This window comes from Notolabrus celidotus, chromosome 5 (genome assembly GCF_009762535.1).
Source record: "Notolabrus celidotus isolate fNotCel1 chromosome 5, fNotCel1.pri, whole genome shotgun sequence".
NCBI classification, from domain to species: domain Eukaryota; kingdom Metazoa; phylum Chordata; class Actinopteri; order Labriformes; family Labridae; genus Notolabrus; species Notolabrus celidotus.
In genome coordinates, this window is record NC_048276.1 from 38,980,610 (window position 1) to 39,004,499 (window position 23,890).

At 43.4% G+C, this 23,890-nt stretch overlaps 3 protein-coding genes across 5 annotated transcripts; 1 reads left to right on the forward strand and 2 right to left on the reverse strand.

The window, feature by feature from the left end:
- On the forward strand, positions 1 to 2,351 carry LOC117812351 (zinc finger protein 771-like). 2 transcript variants are annotated; one of them, XM_034683052.1, is made up of 2 exons: positions 1 to 605; positions 807 to 2,351. In XM_034683052.1, exons 1-2 carry the CDS (start codon positions 413 to 415, stop codon positions 1,769 to 1,771), a joined length of 1,158 nt encoding a protein of 385 aa, XP_034538943.1. In that variant the 5' UTR covers positions 1 to 412; the 3' UTR covers positions 1,772 to 2,351. The 2 variants fall into 2 exon arrangements, with proteins under 2 accessions (XP_034538943.1, XP_034538942.1); XM_034683051.1 differs by having other exon boundaries at positions 2 to 605; positions 795 to 2,351.
- A 3,683-nt stretch (positions 2,352 to 6,034) lies between these two features.
- Positions 6,035 to 14,644, reverse strand: LOC117812748 (gastrula zinc finger protein XlCGF57.1-like). Its single transcript, XM_034683661.1, has 5 exons — positions 14,305 to 14,644; positions 10,916 to 11,648; positions 10,821 to 10,834; positions 7,746 to 7,956; positions 6,035 to 7,552 (listed from the first exon to the last, which is right to left on the reverse strand). Exons 1-5 carry the CDS (start codon positions 14,480 to 14,482, stop codon positions 7,048 to 7,050), a joined length of 1,641 nt encoding a protein of 546 aa, XP_034539552.1. The 5' UTR covers positions 14,483 to 14,644; the 3' UTR covers positions 6,035 to 7,047.
- A 900-nt stretch (positions 14,645 to 15,544) lies between these two features.
- On the reverse strand, positions 15,545 to 19,166 carry LOC117812350 (zinc finger protein 501-like). Of its 2 annotated transcripts, none has more exons than XM_034683050.1 (2): positions 18,842 to 19,166; positions 15,545 to 17,220 (listed from the first exon to the last, which is right to left on the reverse strand). In XM_034683050.1, exons 1-2 carry the CDS (start codon positions 19,014 to 19,016, stop codon positions 15,977 to 15,979), a joined length of 1,419 nt encoding a protein of 472 aa, XP_034538941.1. In that variant the 5' UTR covers positions 19,017 to 19,166; the 3' UTR covers positions 15,545 to 15,976. The 2 variants fall into 2 exon arrangements, with proteins under 2 accessions (XP_034538941.1, XP_034538940.1); XM_034683049.1 differs by having other exon boundaries at positions 15,545 to 17,217; positions 18,824 to 19,166.
- Positions 19,167 to 23,890: the final 4,724 nt, after the last annotated feature.

A 23,890-nucleotide genomic window follows, 5' to 3' on the forward strand; every position in this document is an offset into this window, starting at 1 on the left:
CTCCTCTCAGTGTTCTTCCTCTCTCCTGGTTTCAATGCTCTTCAGTGAGGTTATTTATTACTTCAACTTCAATAAAGTTGTCTGACTTTTATTTTGAAACGGACAACACTCAACCGGAAGTACTTCTAACTGGAGCGCGTGACTGTTTTATCAAAATGGCGCCGTGGTGAAACAGCGTTTGAGTTCCGTGTATGTGTGGAAGCTGAATAAAGCTGCTCTGATGACCCTTCAGAGCCTCCGTATGTCTAAATAAACCTCTGAACGGACTTTCTGATGTTCACCTGTTTCTCAGGGATTCACCTCTGACTCATCTCCAGGGAACTACAGCTATTCAAGTTAGCTTAGCACGCGAGCTGGAGGAAGGAAGGAAGGAAGTTTGATAGAGAGCTAGCTGTGTTTGTGAGAGTTTAAAATGTCTAAAGTCCACACACTGAGAGGTTTAGTGAAGCAGAGACTGACTGCGGCTGCTGAAGAGATATTTGAGCTGTTTGAAAGAACGATAGCAGAGTACGAGGAGCAACTTAGTCGATCAGCAGAGGAGAACCAGCGACAACAGAAACTACTGGACGCTGTTTACAACCCGGAAGTCCTCTTACACAGAGCAGGTCTGTTCTCTCTTCTTTTACTCTCACCGATTGCTGGTTGGATTACGTGTTCCCGCCTGTTTGCTAACCACATTAAGTAACAGAAGAATGCTAACTGCGTTAAATAGCAAATTAATTACAAAACATTAGCGAGACACAGACATGACTCTGTAGTGGAAGTCACTGCATTAAAAACAGACATGACTGTAGTGTTTCCTGCAGACGTCCAGCAGCTGGGGGAGAATAAAGAAGAGGTTCCCTCTGAGCAGCAGGAGTGGAGCTCCAGTCCAGACCAGGAGGACCCACCAGATCCACCACACAATAAAGAGGAACAGGAGGAACTGTGGATCAGTCAGGAGGGAGACCAGCTTCAAGGACTGGAGGAGACTGAGACCACCAAGGTCACATTGACTCCTGTCCCTGTGAAGAGTGAAGATGATGATGGAGAGAAACCTCAGCCCTCACAGCTTCATGAAAACCAAACTGAAGAGAACAGAGACACAGAGGGTTTGAAAACAGAAGAAGATGAAGAGGAACCTCAGTCCTCACAGCTGTCTCAAATACAAACTGAACAGATGGAGACAGGAGCTGATGGAGAGGAGTGTGGAGGACCAGGACCAGACAGGAGCGGGGATGAAGACACTTCTGAAGCTGAGACTGAAGACAGTGATGAATGGGGAGAGACGACAGAACATCAGTCAGGGTTAGACTCTGTGAAGCAGAGAAATAAAGAAAGTCAAGAGACGAAGAAGAAACCACACCGCTGCTCTGAGTGTGGGAAAACATTTAGGGAGAAAGGAATGGTAGCTCAACACATGAGGACTCACACAGGAGAGAAACCCTTCAGCTGCTCTCAGTGTGGGACAAGGTTCGGTCAGAGGCACTCTCTGAAGCGTCACAAGATAACTCACACAGAAGAGAAACCCTACAGCTGCTCTCGGTGCGGGAAAAGGTTTAACCAAAATGGGAATCTTCTTAGACACATCCGTATCCACAAGGAAGAGAAACTCCTAAGCTGCTCCGTGTGCGGGAAAAAATTTAAAGACAAAGGAAATCTGAGCAGACACATGAGTGTTCACGAGAAAGAGAAACCATTCAGCTGCTCTGTGTGTAAGAAAAGCTATTACTACATAAAAGCTCTCATCAGACACACGGACGTTCACATCAGAGAGCAACTGTTGAGCTGATCTGAGTGTGGATGAAGTTTTACTCTGAGATTAAATTCAGAATTCTGAGATTAAAGTCTGAATTCTCAGATTAAAGTTAGAATTTTTCAGATTAAAGTCTGAATTCTCAGATTAAAGTCTGAATTCTCAGATTAAAGTCAGAATTAAATAAAAATATTGCACCTTACATGTTTTTTCCAGTGTCCCTCATCCTCTCCCGTACCCTCTGATACGTCCACGCTGCAGCTGAAATGTTCCGTCTGAACTGTCATAGATATCACCAGATTAATGGGATTAAGGAATCAGCTGCAGAGTATGAACAGGAGTGATTTTTGTCTTTTATTTGTTTGGATGTTTGTTTTTGATCCGCCTGTTCTTCCTTCATTCAGTCACTGCAGCTGTTCTGATTTTAGTCTGCATCGTGTGTTTACTAGTTCACTCTGTTAGATATGATCAGCTGATGGCAGACTTGTTCATGTTAGTGATGATATGTTGTTTACATCGTACAGTTCATGTAAACGCTCTCACAGTAACTCTGGCTCAGTTTATCAGCTCAATAAAGCGACTTCCTGTTTCAGGGTTAGTGAAGCCAGATAACCAGGGGTGCTTCTCAAAGCTCTAAACTACAGTCTCCTCCCTCCTCGCTCCTCGCTCCTCGGCCAAACCGGAAGTACTTACTGACGCGCCATTTTAACTTGCATCCCAAAGCTCTAAACGCTGCTGGAGGAGAGAGGAGCGAGGAGACTGATCCGAGGAGGGATAATCGAGGAAACACGAGAGCAGACTTTGCGGAAGTCTTTTCTCTGACAGACACGCCCCCTTATCGAATACCTCTCACTGATTGGATGCTGCAGCGGCTCAGACTTAACCGAAACGTAACATCAGCTGAGTTTAATAACAGAGAAAAGATGGACCTTAGAACAGTCACTAAGGGTGCCCTGAAACAGACCTTAAAACAGTCACTAAGGGTGCCCTGAAACAAACCTTAAAACAGTCACTAAGGGTGCCCTGAAACAGATCATAAACACACGTCAGTTTCTAAACAGTCTGTGTGTGATGAGCTGAGATTACAAAATGTTTGATGTGAGTTTTAAAAACAAAATACTGATCGCAAAATCATAAATTCAATATAACAGAGGATGGATTATGTTATATATGATTGATTTTGTCAGATTCACTGTCTAATGAAATAGAGTAATAGAGTCTAATATCATAGATATAATATATATCAATGATCAGTTATTCCTCCTGTTAGTTTCCCTGTTTGTTCTCATTTTCTTCATGAAGAGAAGTCTGACAGTAAAGTTTGTCTGTTAGTAAAAACACTTGTTATATTTCCTGTCAGGTTGATAAAGTTTCATATCATAAATGAGCACAGGGTTTTAAAAGAGTTGCATGGTTTATATTTTCCCTTGAAGTAATAAATAATTTAATAATGAGGCATTTTACTGATGAATCGATCCGTGATGCTTCAGGACAGAATAAACAGAGAGCTGATTCTCTTCATGTGCAGGTGTTTGTTAAACAGGTAAACACAGAGACAGAGCTCTGTTACTGTTTATATTGATCAGAGTTATTACAAGGGCTGCACGGTGGTGAGGGCTGCACGGTGGTGCAGTGGGTAGCGCTGTTGCCTCACAGCTAGAAGGTTCCTGGTTCGAATCCCCGGCCGGGCGGGTGCCTTTCTGTGTGGAGTTTGCATGTTCTCCCCGTGCATGCGTGGGTTCTCTCCGGGTTCTCCGGCTTCCTCCCACAATCCAAAAACATGCTCAGGTTGATTGATCACTCTAAATTGCCCGTAGGTGTGAGTGTGTACGTGAATGGTTGTCTGTCTTTCTGTGTTAGCCCTGTGATAGGTTGGCGACCAGTCCAGGGTGTACCCTGCCTTCCGCCCGAAGCCAGCTGGGATAGGCTCCAGCCCCCCGTGACCCCCAACGGGATAAGCGGTCAAGATAATGGATGGAATGGAATGGAAGAGTTATTACAGTGAAAATGTGTGTTAAACAGGTGTGTGTTAAACAGGTGTGTGTTAAACAGGTAAACACAGAGACAGAGCTCTGTCACTGTTTATATTGATCAGAGTTATTACAGTGAACATGTGTGCAGACACAAACAGCTGTTAAAGCCGTCATCACAAATCGACGTCGCTTCACGTGACGCTCTGGAGGAGAGGACGTCTCGTTTTTCTAAATACAAATCTCCTCTCTCCTCTCTCCTCTGGTTTCATTTCCTCGCATTTCTGGTGGGCGGGACTAAGACGCGAGGAAGAGACGCAAGGATGGACGTTTAGAGCTTTGAGAAGCACCCCAGGAAGTGTTTGTTTTTGTAGTTCTGATTGTTTTGATTTTAAAGGATGAATAAAACACTAATAACACTGTGGCTGTGTTGTTTGTTCAGGCCTCAGAGAACATCACTCCGTTCAAATGCTGAGACATGATCGGATCTCTTTTTGTGATATGAGATGTCAAAGTGGTGAGAGTCACTCCACAGCGCTGAGTGTGGTGATGCATTCAGGGGACCTGGAAACAGTGGGACGTCCCCACTCTGCAACTTTTGATCTTGAAATCAGATTCGGACTTTTTTCTCAACATTCACAATCAACTGTTTTTACTGTAATTTAAATTAGAGAAGAAAAATGAGTCAGCTTTAAAGTCCATTCAGAGGTTTATTTACTCATAGGGAGGCTCTGAGGGGTCAAACTGCTGCTTACACACTCTGTAAACCCGACTCCGAAACCCAGGAGACAAAATTATTCCGACTCGTTGTCATTTTTTGGAAAATCAGAGTAACACGTCTTGATCGAAAAGTACTTCCGGGCAAGCGTTGATTGCAGCCTTCAAAATAAAAGTTTGGATTTTTTTTTTTAGGAAACGAAACACCAACACTGAAACCTCTTCTCACAGGTTATTTTAAGACATTCTGCTGTGTATTAAGACATTTCTATTAATAAATTCTCTCTATTACTGTATAAAAGGAGAAAAATATTTAAATGAATCTGTATATTTTAATAATTTTTAATAATAATTCATTTTTTATAGGCGCCTTTCTGGACACTCAGAGTCCCCTTACAACATAGCAATAATAAAAGCAACATTCAACAGTAAATAAATACATAGCATTTTATTTTTTAAAACACAAATTGCCTTTTATGTTTTCCATGAATTGTATTTATTTTTAAAAAAAAAATTGAGTTATATTTTTGGGGCTTTTACACCTTTATTTTCACAGAGGAGAGGATAGTGGATAGTGAAGGAAACTGGGAGAGAGTTGAGGAATGACATCCAGGAAAGAGGCCAAAGGCTGGATTCAAACCCAGTCAGTCTCCTGTATGGGCGCGCAACTTAACCATTACTCCAAGTCCGCGCCCATTAATTGTGTTTGTATTTATTATCTGTTTGTAGTTGTCAAAGTGAGACCTATACAAACCTATGATCTAGGACCTGGTAAGTACCATGTCATTTTTGCTGTCCAGGCTCTGGTGGGCGGACTTTGTGGCATCAGATGCAGAAGGTCCGTAGAGTCGCGTGGTGACTTGATAATTCCATGTCAGAAGTCAAAAGCCAACCTGAGTCTGTGAAGTCTGAGACACCTGATCAACCTCTGGAACCATACCGGAGGTGATGCCGATGTTCCTAACAACTATTCAATATATATGCGGTCCTGAAATCAATGTCCAAAAATACATTCCCTTTTTGCTGATATTCCCATTTATTGAAGTGTAAAATGAAACTGACTTACATCCTCAAGTTCACAGTAGATTCAGCACGGAAGACGGACAAATTCCACCGGATCCGTGTCAGGTCCGTCTCCGATCCATTACAGCACCAGATCTGATAGGTTTCTATTCTAGTCAATGTGTTAACTTCCACTGGATCCGCTCCATTGCGTTTCAGCTGCGTATCTGATCCGGCAGGTCGGAGTCCTCCGGATCAGATACACAAGACTTCTATTTTTGCCGGATGCCGGAGAACGACACATCAATCTCAACAGAGCAGATGGAGCGGGACAGGAAGTCAGGTTTCACCAAAACAAAATGAAAACATCCGGTTAATTTTCAGAATAAAACACTCAGTGTTATCACCAGATAGTATTTCACTTAACTACAACAACAAACCAAAGTCATGATGAGCGGAGCCAGGCCTGGAGTCAACAGGTCAGAGGTTTTCACAGTACCACAGCAATTCTGGTTGAAGTCTGATGAAGTCCTAATTTACCTCACCAGATGTTAACATAAACCAACACATCAAACATTTTCAGTCCATCAAAAATTTAAAAAAAAAACAGTTATACTGTCCCACAGTTTTCATTTATTGCTTTCATCAGCTCAGTTACAAATATATATTCACATAATAAAGACAAACTAGAGTCAGAATAAAAATAAACCCTGTGAGACGGCTCTCCTCTGAAGGATCCGTAGCGGACCAGTATCTCTCTCGTGTGAGTTTTTTGCGTCCCTGCAGAAGGAACCTCGGAGTAGCTGGAGGGTTTTTTTCTGCTGGGTGAACACTCGTGTGTCTGCTGAGATGCTACCTCTGGTTAAATTTGTTCCCCCAGGTGAAGGGTTTCTCTTCAGCGTGAGTCTGTATGTGTCGTATGAGATGCCCTCTTTCGTGGAAACATTTCCCGCACTCCTGGATCCAGTGGAAGTCAACACACTGACTAGTATAGAAACCTATCAGATCCGGTGCTGTGACGGAGCGGACACAGATCTGGTGGAATTTGCCCGTTAGCAGCAGAAGTCCTCACAAACACTGTATCCCGACACAGGAAACACACATAACAAACAAAGATTCATACGTATGATTTAAATACACTTAAATTCATTCTGTGATTTTAAAAAAAGCTGCTAAATTAATGTAAAAATGGCGCTCAAGGACAAGGCACTGTTTTCATAGCAATCGGCTGCTGATGGAGTCGTGACTTTGGTGTGACTGCGAGTTTGACTCAGTGGAAGTGGGTTCGTCTGAATCAGTACACGAGCCTTTAAAAACGTTGCAGTCAGGGCTGTAAGTCCATGCAGGAACCTCTCTGTGCTCAACGTTCCTCTCTTGAAGGAAGATAGACCGGGGCCAGAAAGATGCAGAAGAGCCTAGATCGCCTTAATGGTACATGTATACTGATCATAATGAAAAAGAGGCTTATTAAGATTTCAGGGCGTCAGAGGAAACTACGAAAAGTTGACTTACAGCCTGCTTGTTGTACCTGAGGTGTCTAAAAGTAGTATGGGAGGTAGAGCCTTCAGTTATCAGGCCCCTCCTCTTTGGATTCGTCTATCAGTCACTGTCCTGGAGGCAGACTTAAAGCGTATAGTCAGGCGCCTGCCCGCTGACACACGTGTGGCTCTTCAGCTGCCTGTGATAACTGAATCTAAGCTCACACACGGAGCAGCTGTAGGGTTTCTCCTCCCCATGCTGCACCATGTGCGACCTCAGGTTGGGCTTACTCGTGAAGCGTTTATCACACTTGGTGCAGCAGAAGGATTTCTCTCCCGTGTGGATCTTTGCGTGTATGTTCAGAGACACCTTCTGATGGAAACGTTTCCCACACACGGAGCAGCAGAAGGGTCTCTCTCCCATGTGGATTTTGAGGTGACTTTTTAGGTTCCCTTTGTCCTTGAATGTCTTCCCGCACTCGGAGCAGATGAAGGGTTCCTCTCTCATGTGGACCCTGGTGTGACGGTGGAGATGCCACTGTTGGGTGAAAGTTCTGCTGCACACAGAGCAGCTGAAGGGTTTCTCTCCGGTGTGGATTCTCATGTGGACGTTCAGATGCTGTTTCTCTTTGAATGTTTTTCCGCACTCTCTTTGGTCTTTTTAAACCTGACAGACATTCTCTTCTCTCTCTCCAATCATCACTGTCATCAGTCTCAGGTTCAAAACAGTCCTCAGTCACTGGCTGTAAATGTCCCGCTGGATCCTGTCCTGGTCCTCCAAAGTCCTCTTCCTCAAATCCTGTTTCTATCTGTTCCATCCATCTTTGATAAAGCTGTGAGGACCTGTGAGGTTCAACAAAGATGTTGTTGATATCCTCCTCCTCCGGACCTTGAAGCTGCTCTCCCTCCGGACTGATCCACAGTTCCTCCTGTTCCTCTTTATTGTGTGGTGGATCTGGTGGGTCCTCCTGGTCTGGACTGGAGCTCCACTCCTGCTGCTCAGAGGGAACCTCTTCTTTACTCTCCACCAGCTGCTGGACGTCTGCAGGAAACACTGAAATACAACAACACAGGTGGCATGAACAACTAATGCAGTGACTTCCACTACAGAGTCATGTCTGTTTTTAATGCAGTAACTTCCACTACAGAGTCATGTCTGTTTTTAATGCAGTGACTTCCTCTACAGTCATGTCTGTTTTTAATGCAGTGACTTCCACTACAGAGTCATGTCTGTTTTTAATGCAGTGACTTCCACTACAGAGTCATGTCTGTTTTTAATGCAGTGACTTCCTCTACAGAGTCATGTCTGTTTTTAATGCAGTGACTTCCACTACAGAGTCATGTCTGTTTTCAATGCAGTGACTTCCACTACAGAGTCATGTCTGTTTTCAATGCAGTGACTTCCACTACAGAGTCATGTCTGTTTTTAATGCAGTGACTTCCACTACAGAGTCATGTTTGTTTTTAATGCAGTGACTTCCACTACAGAGTCATGTCTGTTTTTAATGCAGTGACTTCCACTACAGAGTCATGTCTGTTTTTAATGCAGTGACTTCCACTACAGAGTCATGTCTGTTTTTAATGCAGTGAGTTCCACTACAGAGTCATGTCTGTTTTAAATGCAGTGACTTCCACTACAGAGTCATGTCTGTTTTTAATGCAGTGACTTCCACTACAGAGTCCTGTCTGTTTTTAATGCAGTGACTTCCACTACAGAGTCATGTCTGTTTTTAATGCAGTGACTTCCACTACAGAGTCATGTCTGTTTTCAATGCAGTGACTTCCACTACAGAGTCATGTCTGTTTTTAATGCAGTGATTTCCAGATCAACTTTGTGAACACCGCTGGGCTCATCAATGTCACTTCTTGATCACCGATCAAACAGAATCAAGAAGGGGCGGGACATTTGGAATCAGCTTTGTAACAACAGCAGTGGCTGAGGTCTGTACGCAGTAGGGTCGCTAATGTTTTGTAATTAATTTGCTATTTAACGCAGTTAGCATTCTTCTGTTACTTAATGTGGTTAGCAAACAGGCGGGAACACGTAATCCAACCAGCAATCGGTGAGAGTAAAAGAAGAGAGAACAGACCTGCTCTGTGTAAGAGGACTTCCGGGTTGTAAACAGCGTCCAGTAGTTTCTGTTGTCGCTGGTTCTCCTCTGCTGATCGACTAAGTTGCTCCTCGTACTCTGCTATCGTTCTTTCAAATAGCTCAAATATCTCTTCAGCAGCCGCAGTCAGTCTCTGCTTCACTAAACCTCTCAGTGTGTGGACTTTAGACATTTTAAACTCTCACAAACACAGCTAGCTCTCTATCAAACTTCCTTCCTTCCTTCCTCCAGCTCGCGTGCTAAGCTAACTTGAATAGCTGTAGTTCCCTGGAGATGAGTCAGAGGTGAATCCCTGAGAAACAGGTGAACATCAGAAAGTCCGTTCAGAGGTTTATTTAAACATACGGAGGCTCTGAAGGGTCATCAGAGCAGCTTTATTCAGCTTCCACACAAACACGGAACTCAAACGCTGTTTCACCACGGCGCCATTTTGATAAAACAGTCACGCGCTCCAGTTAGAAGTACTTCCGGTTGAGTGTTGTCCGTTTCAAAATAAAAGTCAGACAACTTTTTTGAAGTTGAAGTAATAAATGACCTCACTGAAGAGCATTGAAACCAGGAGAGAGGAAGAACACTGAGAGGAGGAAGATTACTTTCATTAAGCACTTCAACAAAAGTTTAAATGTCCAGTTTAACATCGACATTTGTTTAAATTAAGAGGAAGAAGTGTCGTCAGTAGAATCGGAATCAAAAAAATCAGTCATTACAGTACACTCTTATATATATTATGGAAATAAGATAGAAATATGAATCCGATAAAATAATCATAATATCATATATATAATATAATTATAATGATAATTCGTCTTGTCTTCAAACTAGGGTTGCAAAATTCTGGGAATTTTCAAGGTTGGAAACTGTCCATGAGAATTAATGACATAAACCACGAAATTACTAAATTGAAGGTTGGCTCTTAATAGGGAGCTTAAATATAGTTGGGGAGAATATATTTTAGCATAATCCTGATTAAAACAACCAGATTTCATGCAAGTACAAATGAATATCTGATCTAATATGCTATTCCTCAATCACATGCATGCTTGGATCTTCCTCCGTCCACTTCCATGAAGTTTGTTTATTTAAACATCAACACTCCCACGTTAAAATATGTAAATACAGCACTTCCAGCACTCGTTTTCTACAAACATTAATCATGGAGGTTGTCACTATGTTTTATTTCCAGAAGCAGTCAGGCTGATAAACCTGAGATTAAACCTTTGGAGAGCTGTACCTGATTAAAAACCATAGACTGTAAATAAAAATGGACAGCGTTGCTCCGCCTCTTCCCGTTGTACGGGTCTGAAGCCAAAAAATCCCGCTACTGGGCGCCGCCATTGTGAAGCCAGAGCCTGTGAAGCCACTGTAATAAGCTCCGCCATACAGTGTAACATCACAAGACGCTGTGTGTCCTTTGAAGTTTCACTCTACGGCGGCTGTGAATCAAAGGAAACAGGAAGTAAAACCCCGTTTTTTAACCTCTAATAACTAACGAAAAAGAAACTTTTCAGAAAAAAGAGGCCTTGAACACAAAACAGTCAAATAATAACTACATATCACCACAGCATACGGATGTGAGAAACATTCGTACCACGTGTATTTATTTTTTAAAGTTTGACTGCTCCCCCATTCAAATGAATGGGGGAGACAGATTTTATTTACCTATACTGCAGCCAGCCACCAGGGGGCAGACACACTGCTGAAAGCCTCACCACTAGGGTCGCATCGCTCGCTTGTTAAAAACATGGCAACTGTGACACCTGCTGGTTAAAAAGAGGTACTACATCACAGCCCTGCACAGATTCATTACACTGGAGTTCACTGCTGGATGAGAGAGGAGGTGAGCCCTTCTCTGTGAGGGTCAGGGGTTTGAAGAAGGACTTCCTGTAAAGCAGCTATCCGTACCACTCCTCATCACTGATTGGTCCTAATGAAGCTGAAGCCGGACCCCCGACACACTTGTGTCTCTTTAACTGTTGACACCAGGAGAACCTCTGGTCACAGCCCCTGCAGCTGTACGGTTTCTCCCCGCCGTGCTGCACCATGTGGGATCTCAGACCCTGCTTACTCATGAAGCTTTTGTCACATGCCGAGCAGCTGAAGGGGTTCTCTCCGGTGTGGACTCTCATGTGTTTGGTCAGAAAGCGTTTCTTCTTGAATGTTCTCCCACACTCAGAGCAGCTGTAGGACTTCTCGCCAGGCTTCGGTCTTTTGTGGATCTTCAACGTGGACTGATATTCTGCTGCGTCTCTCCAATCATCGCTGTTGTCCGTCACAGGTTCAGAACAATCTCTACATCCTGGTCTTAAATTTCTCTCTGGATCTGGGTTCTTGGCTGGTCCTGGTCTTCCACAGTCCTCTCCATCAGCTTGATAAAACCGGTGAAGGAGCTGAGGTTTCTCTCCATCATCACCTTCACTCTTCACAGGGACAGGAGTGAAAGTGACCTTGGTAGTCTCAGCCTCCTCCAGTCCTTGGAGCTGGTCTCCCTCCTGACTGATCCACAGTTCCTCCTGTTCTTCTTTAATGTGTGGTGGTTCTGGTGGGTCCTCCTGGTCCGGATTGGAGCTCCTCTCCTGCTGCTTGGAGGGAACCTCTTCTTTACTCTCAACCAGCTGCTGGACGTCTGCAGGAAACACTGAAATACAACAGCGCAGGTGACATGAACAACTAATGCATGATGTCATCCATCCCTCTGTGGAGGGGTGTCCCCCTGTTCTTGCTCGCTGATGACGGACCCAGATCATGACTTTAAAAAGCACATGGAGATGTAGATTCATGGTACAGTGACTCCTGTATTCAAACCCTTTACATGCAGGTAAACATTAGAGTCTAGTGATGATCATAAAGAGTTAATATCAGGAGTAGTTTTAATAACATATAAAATGAACACAAATATTTTAGAAGTTTTTTAAGAGTTCATGAAAATGTGTCTTGACTAGGGATGGGCGATATTATCGGCCCTCCGATACTATCGGCCTATTTTGACTTAAAAATGTACTATTGGGAATTATCGGTATCTGGTTTTTATAACCGATGTTTGTTCGGTAGGTTTTAGCAATTCCGAGCCTGCATAGTGGCTTGCTAACCGTGGCTAACAAGCTTGCTCGCCCGGTGCAAGAGATGTCCGTGGTTTGGAACTATTCCCAAGTGTCACCTATGAATCGTACATTTGCAATGACTGCAAAGCGTTAGCTACACGAGGAGGAAACAAGGCGTCTTCCTTTAATACACCAAATTTGATCTCCCATCTCAAGAAGAATCTTTCTTGTTTTTATTATTTTGAGAGAGCAGGGCGATGGAGCCCAGTTTATAATTGAATGATTGTATTATTTGCCAAGTTATGGCCATTTCCCTCAGTCATTGAACTTGGAATGAAGAGGATTATGTTTGTTCATTACTCTGGACTGAATATATGCATCTTCCTTGTTTTGATATTGTCTGTGGTGTTGTTTGAGGCAAAATGTTTCTCACTAAAATCTCTAAAAAATAATAAATATGGCAGTGCCATATGGGCACTTTTTTCCATAACTTAAGTTGAAGTTGTTCTCTTTATTTTGCCCAAACAGTGTGTACATTTGGAAAGCCATGATGCATTTATGCATGCTTCCAGTGGGGCATAACAATACAATTAGGCATAATGTGTTAACTCCACAATAGGAGATATGTTATGACCAAGCGGCAAACTCCGGTCTCAAACGATGAAGCCAATGCGGAAGTGTTATAAACTGCAATACATCGTAAATCCTCTTGAGGCTGGCTGCAGAAACACCGGAAACCACATAGACATGAATGGGAAAAAGACGATCTTTGCAGCATTAATAAACATGTTTACAGCCTGGTTCAAAAAACGGCTTGGCCCTACAACGCTAATCTCTCTAATGGCACACACTGTACGGGGGGTGAATTTTTTTCTAACGTGACGGTTAAGAAGATATTAAGATTATGAGTTTTGCCCAAATAAGGACATGACTGACGTGACTCCCGGTCGGGAACACACAGCCATTGGCTAAGAGACTCACACTACGTCACACTCTGCCTAGTTGAGTTCCGCATTACCAATATGGCTGCTGCCGTCGATTTGCTTCAAAACAGCTCTCAGGAACAGATGGGTGACGTCACGGATACTACGTCCATATTTTATACAGTCTATGGTTATGACCAAGCGGCAACCTCCGGTCTAAAAATATGAGTCAATGCGGAAGTGTTAAAAGCTGCAGTTCATCGAGGATCCGCTTGAGGCTGGCTCCGGAAGTACCGGGAGTCACATACACATGAATGGGAAAAGGCTGATCTTACAGCTTTAATAAACATGTTTACAGCCTGGTACAAAAGATGAGTGTAGTCTAGATAGCTCATTCCTCGATGTCCTCTCACTGTGAGGGGGGTGATTTTTTTCTAACGTGGCAATTTCGAAGATATTGAGATTACTAGTCTTCCATTGAGAGGCACAGCTGACTGTGGGAACACTGCAGCTGTTGGCTAGGAGGCTAACTCCGCTTCTTTACGTCACACATCGGCTCGACAGAAGCAATATGGCTGCCGCTGACGATTGGTCTCAAAACAGCTCTTCAGAAACAGATGGGTGACGTCACGGATACTACGTCCATATTTTATACAGTCTATGGTTATGACGTTACCAAACAGTTTGGGTGTAAAAAGCCTGAATATATCGGTATCAGAAATTAAGAGTTGGACAATATCACAATATCGGCAGATTAGCCAATATCGTGCATCCCTAGTCTTGACTGACAGGAAATGAATACCCCTTATGTCTTTTCATATTTAAGTCTAAAAATACTGAATATTAGGCACTGTCAACAGGCATGCACAAACTGCTTCTTTTACTGTGAGCCTTGAAATGAAGAGACATTTAAAGGATTTGACTTACACATCTGATTATTAAATGTATTAATCTGTAGTTTAGGGGAATATATGGACGGGGTTGCTGGGTATAGGCGGATTATACAACACCCCCGAAAATCTCTCTATTTCTCACAGTCTAATTTTGGCAGGTAGGTTCACAGAGTGGTGTCTATCTGGATATGTAAGAGACTCGGCCTCTCTGTGGTACAGTGTTTATACCCAGCCATGTGGCTGACCTGTTTCAGACTAACCTGATGAGTTGTCTGATGCTCATTTATGCAGATTGTCTCCAGGAACAGAAACTGTAACCATTGACGGCCGTTAACTGACCGTAGAGCTTAGAATAGAGCCGCCCTCGTGTTGTAAAGTGGCTTGTTTAATTTAATAAACAAAGAAGAGTAATGAAAAGAGAGAGAGAGTAATCAAACCTGCTTCCGGGTTGTAAACAGCGTCCAGTAGTTTCTGTTGTCGCTGGTTCTCCTCTGCTGATCGACTAAGTTGCTCCTCGTACTCTGCTATCGTTCTTTCAAACAGCTCAAATATCTCTTCAGCAGCCGCAGTCAGTCTCTGCTTCACTAAACCTCTCAGTGTGTGGACTTTAGACATTTTAAACTCTCACAAACACAGCTAGCTCTCTATCAAACTTCCTTAAACTCTACCATGAAGACAAAAACACTCAGACAGAATTATCGCGCCAACCAGTCACCATTTTAAAAAGACAGAGTCACGCGCTCCAGTTAGAAGTACTTCCGGTTGTGTGTTGTCCGTTTCAAAATAAGTCAGACAACTTTATTGAAGTTGAAGCAAGCGGCAACCTCCGGTCTAAAAATGAGTCAATGCGGAAGTGTTAAAAGCTGCAGTTCATCGAGGATCCGCTTGAGGCTGGCTCCGGAAGTACCGGAAGTCACATAGATATGATTGGGAAAAAGACGATCTTTGCAGCAGAAATAAACATGTTTACAGTCTGGTACAAAAGATGAGTGTAGTCTGAATAGCTCATTTCTCGATGTGCTCTCACTGTGAGGGGGGTGGATTTCTTTCTAACGCGGCAATTTCGATGATATTGAGATTACTAGTCTTCCAATGAGAGGCACAGCTGACTACAGGAACACTGTAGCTGTTGGCTAGGAGGCTCAAAGCCCGCCTCTTTACGTCACACACCAGCTTGACGGAAGCAATATGTCTGCCGCTGACGATTGGCTTCAAAACAGTGTTCAGAAACAGATGGGTGACGTCACGGATACTACGTCCATATTTTATACAGTCTATGAGTTTAAGTAATAAATAACCTCACTGAAGAGCATTAACACCAGGAGAGAGGAAGAACACAGAGGAGGAAGGTTAATTTCATTAAGCACTTCAACAAAAGTTTAAATGTCCAGTTTAACATCAATATTTTGAATTTTTAATTGAATTTAAATTACAGTAAAAAAAACAGTTGATTGTGAATGTTGAGAAAAAAAGTCCAAATTTGATTTCAAGATAAAAAGTTGCAGAGCGGGGACGTCCCACTGTTTCCAGGTCCCCTGAATGCATCACCACACTCAGAGCTGTGGAGTGACTCTCACCACTTTGACATCTCACATCACAAAAAGAGATCAGATCATGTCTCAGCATTTGAACAGAGCGATGTTCTCTGAGGCCTGAACAAACAACACAGCCTGGGTATTATTAGTGTTTCATTTATCTTTATTTCAACAGAGAGGACCCGCTGAGACCGAGGTCTACAGAGGTGCCCTGCAGCAACACAATCAGAACTACAATCAGAACTACATAAACAAACACTTCCTGGTTATCTGGCTTCACTAACCCTGAAACAGGAAGTCACTTTAATAACCTGATAAACTGAGCCAGAGTTAGTGTGAGAGCGTTTACATGAACTCTATGAGGTAAACAACATATATAAACACAATTCAGAGATATGCATTCATCATTATAGAACTAACATCCCTGAGGTTAACCTTTAGAGTCTGACACGTGTGCAGCTCTAAGGTTTCTCCTAACCTGACATACTATGTGACTAACTAAACTGCATACTCATAAAACTTTAATCCAGAAGCTCAGGTTCCCTTTAAGAGTAAATCTGTAAGCATGCTCAGATCAGCTCGACGGTTTCCCTCTGGTGTGAACAATCATGTGTCTGCTGAGTCGGCTTTTCACCTTGAATGTTTTCTCGCACGCCGGACAGCCGAAGGACTTCTTCTCCCCGTGACCTGCCGTGTGTCTGCGCAGAGCTTCCGCGTGGAGGAATCCCCTCCCGCAGATGGAGCAGCTGAACGGTTTGTCCTCGGCGTGCGTTCTCATGTGCTGCTTTAGATACCGCTCCTGAGTAAATCTTTTCCCGCACTCGGAGCAGCTGATGGGTTTCTCCTCCTTGTGAAGGCGCATGTGGAGGCTCAGAAGCCTGCTGTAGCGAAATGTTTTACCACACTCTGAGCAGCTGAAGGGTTTCTCCGCCTTGTGACTTGATGCGTGTCTGTCCAGATCTTGTTTGTAGAGAAATCCCCTCCCGCACTCGGAGCAGCCGAATGGTTTCTCTCCTGTGTGGATTCTCTCGTGCTGCCTCAGATATGCCTTGTGAGTGAATCTTAGAGCACACTTGGAGCAGCTGAAGAGATAAATCCCCTGGTGAATGTGCATGTGTTCAACAAGCTGCGATTTCCTGATAAATGTCTTCCCACACTCGGAGCAGCTGTAGGGTTTCTCTTCTGTGTGAACCCTCTCATGACGCTTCAGATATGGCCTCTGAGTGAACTTTTTACCACACTGAGAGCAGCAGAAGGGTTTCTCTCCTGTGTGAGTCCTCATGTGATCAGCTAGCAGTCCTTTCTTCTTATATGTTTTCCCACACTCAGAGCAGCAGTGTGGTTTCTTCGTCTCTGGTCTTTCTTTATTTCTCTGCTTCACAGAGTCTAACCCTGACTGATGTTCTGTCGTCTCTCCCCAATCATCACTGTCTTCAGTCTCAGCTTCAGAAGAGTCTTCTGTTGTGACCTCACTATCTGGATCCCCGCTCCTGCCTGTTCCTCCACAGTCCTCTCCATCAGCTCCTGTCTCCATCTGTTCAGTTTGTATTTGAGACAGCTGTGAGGACTGAGGTTTCTCTCCATCATGATCTTCACTCTTCAAAAGGACTCGAGTCAATGTGACCTTGGTGGTCTCAGCCTCCTCCAGTCCTTGAAGCTGGTCTCCCTCCTGACTGCTCCACAGTTCCTCCTGTTCCTCTTTATTGTGTGATGGATCTGATGGGTCCTCCTGGTCTGGACTGGGGATCCTCTCCTGCTGCTCAAAGGGAAGCTCTTCTTTACTCTCCAACAGATGCTGGACATCTGCAGGAAACACTGAAATACAACAACACAGGTGACATGAACAACAAATGCAGTGACTTCCACTACAGAGTCATGTCTGTTTTTAATGCAGTGACTTCCACTACAGAGTCCTGTCTGTTTTTAAAGACTAACCTGATGAGTTGTCTGATGCAAATTGATGCAGATTATCTCTAGGAACAGAAACTCTAATCATTGCTGGTGTTGTGCTGAGAAACGCCTGCCCGCTGAGAATTGCATGCACCTCGCGGGAACGCGCACCGCTTATAGTAGAGCTGTCCACAGCAATTTACAGTTTAAAACCGATACAATTCTTATTGGTGGGGCTAAATAGTGACGAGTTATGACCCAAAAGTAAAGTTTATATCTTTTTGTGTCTTTATGTTGAATAGACTTTGTAGAATAAGCGTTTTATCAGCCTTAATGTTTGACTGATGATGTGTGACTTCATTTCAATGCAGAAAACTCAAAACCATGATGATCGATTGAATTTAGCTGCAGGCGGCCGGCTGTCAGAAAGACCGCACTGCCCTCAGGCGTTTCGGCGGAGAATTGCTGCGCGACACGGACTCACCGACGCACAAGTATGTGGGGCTCATGTCCGCGTCAGCCCTGCTGCGCAGGCCTTAAGGCTGATTTATACTTCTGATTTATACTTCTACGCAGCAGGGCTGACGCGGACATGAGCACCACATACTTGTGCGTCGATGTGTCTGTGTTGCGCAGCAATTCTCTGCCGAAACGCCTGAGGGCAGTGTGGTCTCTCTGATAGCTGGTCGCCTGCTTCCGGTCCTGCTACGATCTCTGTTTACTTTTCCACAGAGATTCAGAGCGTGTTCTGTTAATCTACTGCTGATACATGTTGCTGTTTATCATACAGACATGATTAAATGAAGAATAGAGAGGAGGAGATGAAATACACGGCCGATGTGTGGCCGATGTCCGGGACCCCGGAAGTGCTGTGAATGCGGGAAAGACAAAGCCGTCGAGCGGACCAATCACAGAGCTTGCGGTCCGCGTCGGCTCCACGCGTAGTTACATTTTGGAGGAGGTGCACGTCAGCTACCTCTGCGTAGGTACGGGAGCTACGCGGACCTACGGCGTAGGCTACGCCGTTGATTCAACGCAGAAGTATAAATCAGCCTTAAGGAGTCAGAAAATATGCATCCACCTGTTATTCAGCTATAGAGAAAAGAACAAGTCATATTTTTGTAACTAATAAATCCACACAGTTCAAAATATGAGCTAGCAGCAGTTTGGGACTCAACAAAGGATCAAAAACTAACTTTAGAGGTGGATGCATATTTCGGCAGACAGAAAAATAGCTGTTGCCGAAAAATGCATCCACCTATAAAGATATTATTCGGACTCTTTAGAGTCCCAAAATGTCTTCAGCTCATATGTTGGACTTTTCTCGTCCAATATTTACAGATATATGACATGTAATATGCTATGAAGCTGAATAATCGCGTTCCCGCGAGGTGCATGCAATTCTCGGCGGGCAGGCGTTTCTCGGCACAACACCGTCCATTAAATGACCGTAAAGCTTAGAATAGAGCCGCCCTCATGTTGTAAAGCGGCTTGTTTAAGTTCATAGAAGATTAAAGAAGAGAGAACAGACCTGCTCTGTCTAAGAGGACTTCCGGGTTGTAAACAGCGTCCAGTAGTTTCTGTTGTCGCTGGTTCTCCTCTGCTGATCGACTAAGTTGCTCCTCGTACTCTGCTATCGTTCTTTCAAACAGCTCAAATATCTCTTCAGCAGCCGCAGTCAGTCTCTGCTTCACTAAACCTCTCAGTGTGTGGACTTTAGACATTTTCAACTCTCACAAACACAGCTAGCTCTCTATCAAACTTCCTTAAACTCTACCATGAAGACAAAAACACTCCGACAGAATTATCGCGCCAACCAGTCACCATTTTGAAAAAACAGAGTCACGCGCTCCAGTTAGACGTACTTCCGGTTGAGTGTTGTCCTTTTCAAAATAAAAGTTATTCTTCTTCTTCTTCTTCTTCTTCTTCTTCTTCTTCTTCTTCTTCTTCTTCTTCTTCTTCTTCTTCTTCTTCTTCTTCTTCGGGTAAGGCAGGCTAGACGCAACAACAGCGTATTGCTGCCCTCCTCAGGTCGATGAATCAGGTCCTTAGATCAATTCTCATATTCTTGAGTACACTCTGGTTCTGTGTAAGAACTCCAACAGTGTCTTAACTTTCGCCCAGTTGTCCAAGTTTAATAACGTGCTCCTGCTAAAGACTGCTTCTCAAGCTGTTAGCAGGTCTCTGAACAGCGTCCTCCTTTCCCAAGCATATCTTTCACACTGCAAGAGAACATGACGCACTGACTCCACGTCCCCAAAGTCACATTTTCCATCAGGGTGCTTCCCTATCAGGGCCAGCCCACTCTTGAGCCCACAATGCCCAAGCCCCAGCCTAGTTATAACTACTGAGTCTCTTCTTTTGCACTTAAAAAAATATTTTTCCTTTCCCACTCCGCTCTGAGTTTCAAAATATGACCTCCCCTTTCTTTCATTTTCCCATGCATTTTGCCATGCATCTTTAACCCACTTATTTATAATTTCTTTATAATCCTGCAGTCCATAAGGCAAACACATTCCAACACTTTCAATCTTTGTGGCTCTCTTTGCCATACTATCTGCTCCCTCATTTCCTTCTATTCCCATGTGTGCTGAGACCCAAACAAATCCCACTTTACCCCCTGCTGTGTGAAGTCTATACAGCGTTTGATTTATCTCTGCTAACATGTCCAGCCTAGACTTGGACTTCTGCTCTTTAATTGTTGTCAACACTGCTGCTGAATCACTGCATATCACTACCTGCTTCAATTTCTTGTCCTTTACCCACCAAAGTGCCCATAGTACTGCCACCATTTCAGCAGTAAATACTGACGTGGTCAGGAATCCGCACCCCCTTTTTAACTCCCAGCTCAGATATGTATACTCTCCGGTTCTTTTGATCCGTCTGTAAACACTGGAATATACCCATTCCAATGCTGGCACAAATAAGACTGAAACACTCTCACAGCACCCCCTACTTCCTTTCTCTGACAGACATTTAGAATACTTAAGTCAACCTCAGGACCTGGGATCAACCATTGAGGTACAATAGACCAACAGACTTGAGGACACACATCCAAATTAAGCACTCCCATTTCCTCTGCTACAGATTTTAGCTTTCCCCAAAGTTAGCTTCAACTGTAGTTGCTGATCCCAAGAATTCCCAGTGCTGGTTCAAGAGTCTATTTGCTTGACCTGATTTAGTCTGCCCCTTTATTTTCATTAAGTACCTCACGCCAAGTTTAATCCTTCTAAGGTGCAGTGGCGTTTCCCCCATTTCTACTAAAAGAGCAGCTACTGAGGTAGTGTGATATGCGCCACCACACACTCTTAAGGCCTTAGCTTGAATTATATGGAGCTTCCTTGTCACTGACGACACAGCTGATCCATATGCCATACACCCATAATCAATAGCTGAACATACCATAGCTCTATATATCATCAAAAGTGACTCTCAATCAGCCCCCCAGTCTGACCCTGCCACACACCTAAGAACATTCACTATTTTTTCACACTTAATACAGACCTTTTCTACATGCACTTTCCACGTCAATCTCTTATCCAGCCACATTCCAAGAAATTTAAAGTGCCTGACTCTTTCAAGTGTCTGCTGGGCTGGCACTTTCCTTTTAAACCCGAATACCATGTATTTAGTCTTATCAATTGATATTTTGAAGCCCCATTCATTAGCCCACTCAGTCACACTCTCTAAAGCTTTCTGAGTCTGAGTGAAGACATAAGGGAGATTCCTCCCTCGTTTCCAGACAGCTCCTTCGTCAGCAAACAAGGAAACTCCAAGTTCTCTACCCACTCTACTAAACATACTGTTTAATAAGATATTGAACAAGACAGGGCTTATAACACTTCCTTTAGGGGTTCCATTCTCTACCTCAAGTTTCTCAGAGAATTCGCTTCCGACCCTCACCTGTATTGTCCTATTACATAAAAAGCTCGTAATCCAGTTATACATCCTTCCTTTAACCCCAGCATCATATAATGCAATTAGCAGCCCCTCCCTCCATAGCATATCAAATGCTTTTTCAATGTCAAGAAACACTGCTACTACTGCTTCTGTATTTGCAATAGCCTTTTTTACATCAATGTCCAAATTCAAAACAGCATCCATTGTAGATCTACCCTTCCTAAATCCACTGTGATACTCTAAAAAGTACCAATTTTTTCCAGTTTCTGTACCAATCTATCTGTAACCATCCACTCCATTATTTTACAGAGTACAGAGGGAAATAAAAGTTAGACAACTTTGTTGAAGTTGAAGTAATAAATAACCTAACTGAAGAGCATTAACACCAGGAGAGAGGAAGAACACTCAGAGGAGGAAGATTACTTTCATCAAGCACTTCAATAAAAATTTAAATGTCCAGTTTAACATCGACATTTTGAATTTCTTCTCAAATTTAAATTACAGTAAAAACAGTTGATTGTGAATGTTGAGAAAAAAAGTCTGAATCTGATTTCAAGATAAAAAGTTGCAGAGTGGGAACGTCCCACTGTTTCCAGGTCCCCTGAATGCATCACCACACTCAGAGCTGTGGGGTGACTCTCACCACTTTGACATCTCATATCACAAAAAGAGATCCGATCATGTCTCAGCATTTGAACAGAGTGATGTTCTCTGAGGCCTGAACAAACAACACAGCCACAGTGTTATTGGTGTTTTATTCATCCTTTACAATCAAAACAATCAGAACTACAAAAACAAACACTTCCTGGTTATCTGGCTTCACTAACCCTGAAACAGGAAGTCGCTTTGTTGGGCTGATAAACTGAGCCAGAGTTACTGTGAGAGCGTTTACATGAACTGTACGATGTAAACAACATATCATCACTAACATGAACAAGTCTGCCCTCAGCTGATCATATCTAACAGAGTGAACTAGTAAACACACGATGCAGACTAAAATCAGAACAGCTGCAGTGACTGAATGAAGGAAGAACAGGCGATCAAAAACAAACATCCAAACAAATAAAAGACAACAATCACTCCTGTTTATACTCTGCAGCTGATTCCTTAATCCCATTAATCTGGTGATATCTATGACAGTTCAGACGGAACATTTCAGCTGCAGCGTGGACGTATCAGAGGGTACGGGAGAGGATGAGGGACACTGGAAAAAACATGTAAGGAGCAATATTTTTAATTCTGACTTCAATCTGAGAATTCAGACTTTAATCTGAAAATTCAGACTTTAATCTGAAAATTCAGACTTCAATCTGAGAATTCTGACTTTAATCTGAGAATTCAGACTTTAATCTGAAAATTCTGACTTTAATCTGAGAATTCTGACTTTAAAATTAGAATTTAGACTTTAAAGGGGACATATCACGCTTTTTTCATCAATATATATTGGTCTAAGAGGTCCCCAAAACATGTCTTTAAAGTTTATTTCTCAAAAAAAACACTTTGAAATCAGATTTTGGTCTGCCTGAAATGCCCTCTTCTTCAGTCCTCCTCAGAACAGTTGGTTTTCTCTCTGACCACGCCCCCTCAGGAAGTGGATGTGGCCTCGGCTGTCCAGCACGTTGATCTAATGTTTACATGTTGGCTGAATATACACGGCTGCTCAGAGATCACGTTACTTCAACCCTCTGAATCTGATCCAGAATCTGATCCTGACGGAGAGGCGCCTGCAGCAGGACCTTTCTGAACCATTGGTCACAGATTTAGTGTTTCTTGTTGTTTTATTTGTCAGCATGTCGACGTGTGTCTTGGTACACAGCAACAGCTACGACATGTAGCTATGTGGCTATGCTAACTAGCGCTAGCACTTATCCATGACAAATAAAAATCATCCACTAGATCTTCAAATCTGCAGACGTGGGGAGTAAAACCGACCTGTGTGTTTATTAAGACAGCCTACAACTAGCATGCCTCCCTTCTAAGCTCCTTGTTAGCACCAAGGGAGAGGTTCCGGTGGCTGGTGGTGAGGATTTCAGCAGTGTGACTGCCCCCTGGTGGCTGGCTGCAGTATAGGTAAAAAAATCTGCCAGTCAAACTTTAAAAAATAAATACACGTGGTATGAATGTTCCTCACATCCGTATGCTGTGGTGATATGTAGTTAGTATTTGACTGGTTTGTGTTCAAGGCCTCTTTTTTCTGAAAAGTTTCTTTTTTGTTAGTTATTAGAGGTTAAAAAACTGAATTTTACTTCCGGGTTTCCTTTGATTCACAGCCGCCGTAGAGGGAAACTTCAAAGGACACACAGCGTCTTGTGACGTCACGCTGTAGGGCGGAGCTTATTACAGTGGCTTCACAGGCTCTGGCTGCACTATGGCAGCGCCCAGGAGAGGGATTTTTTGGCTTCAGAACTGTACAACGGGAAGAGGCGGAGCAACGCTGTCCATTTTTATATACAGTCTATGGTTAGCACACATGTGTGCAGGTAATGAAAAACGGGGGAGGGATTCAGTATTATTTTATACAGTCTATGGGCTGAACAAGCTCCGAGCTCTGACTCCGTGACAGACCGGATATTGTTGTTATGTAACAAAAACACGGAAGTCTGAAACGGCTGGTTTCACACACATTTACAGAAAGGTGGAGAAATCAGAACAGGGGCAGAATGGATTTTTTTCATTCTCGGGGGGTTTGTAGACATGC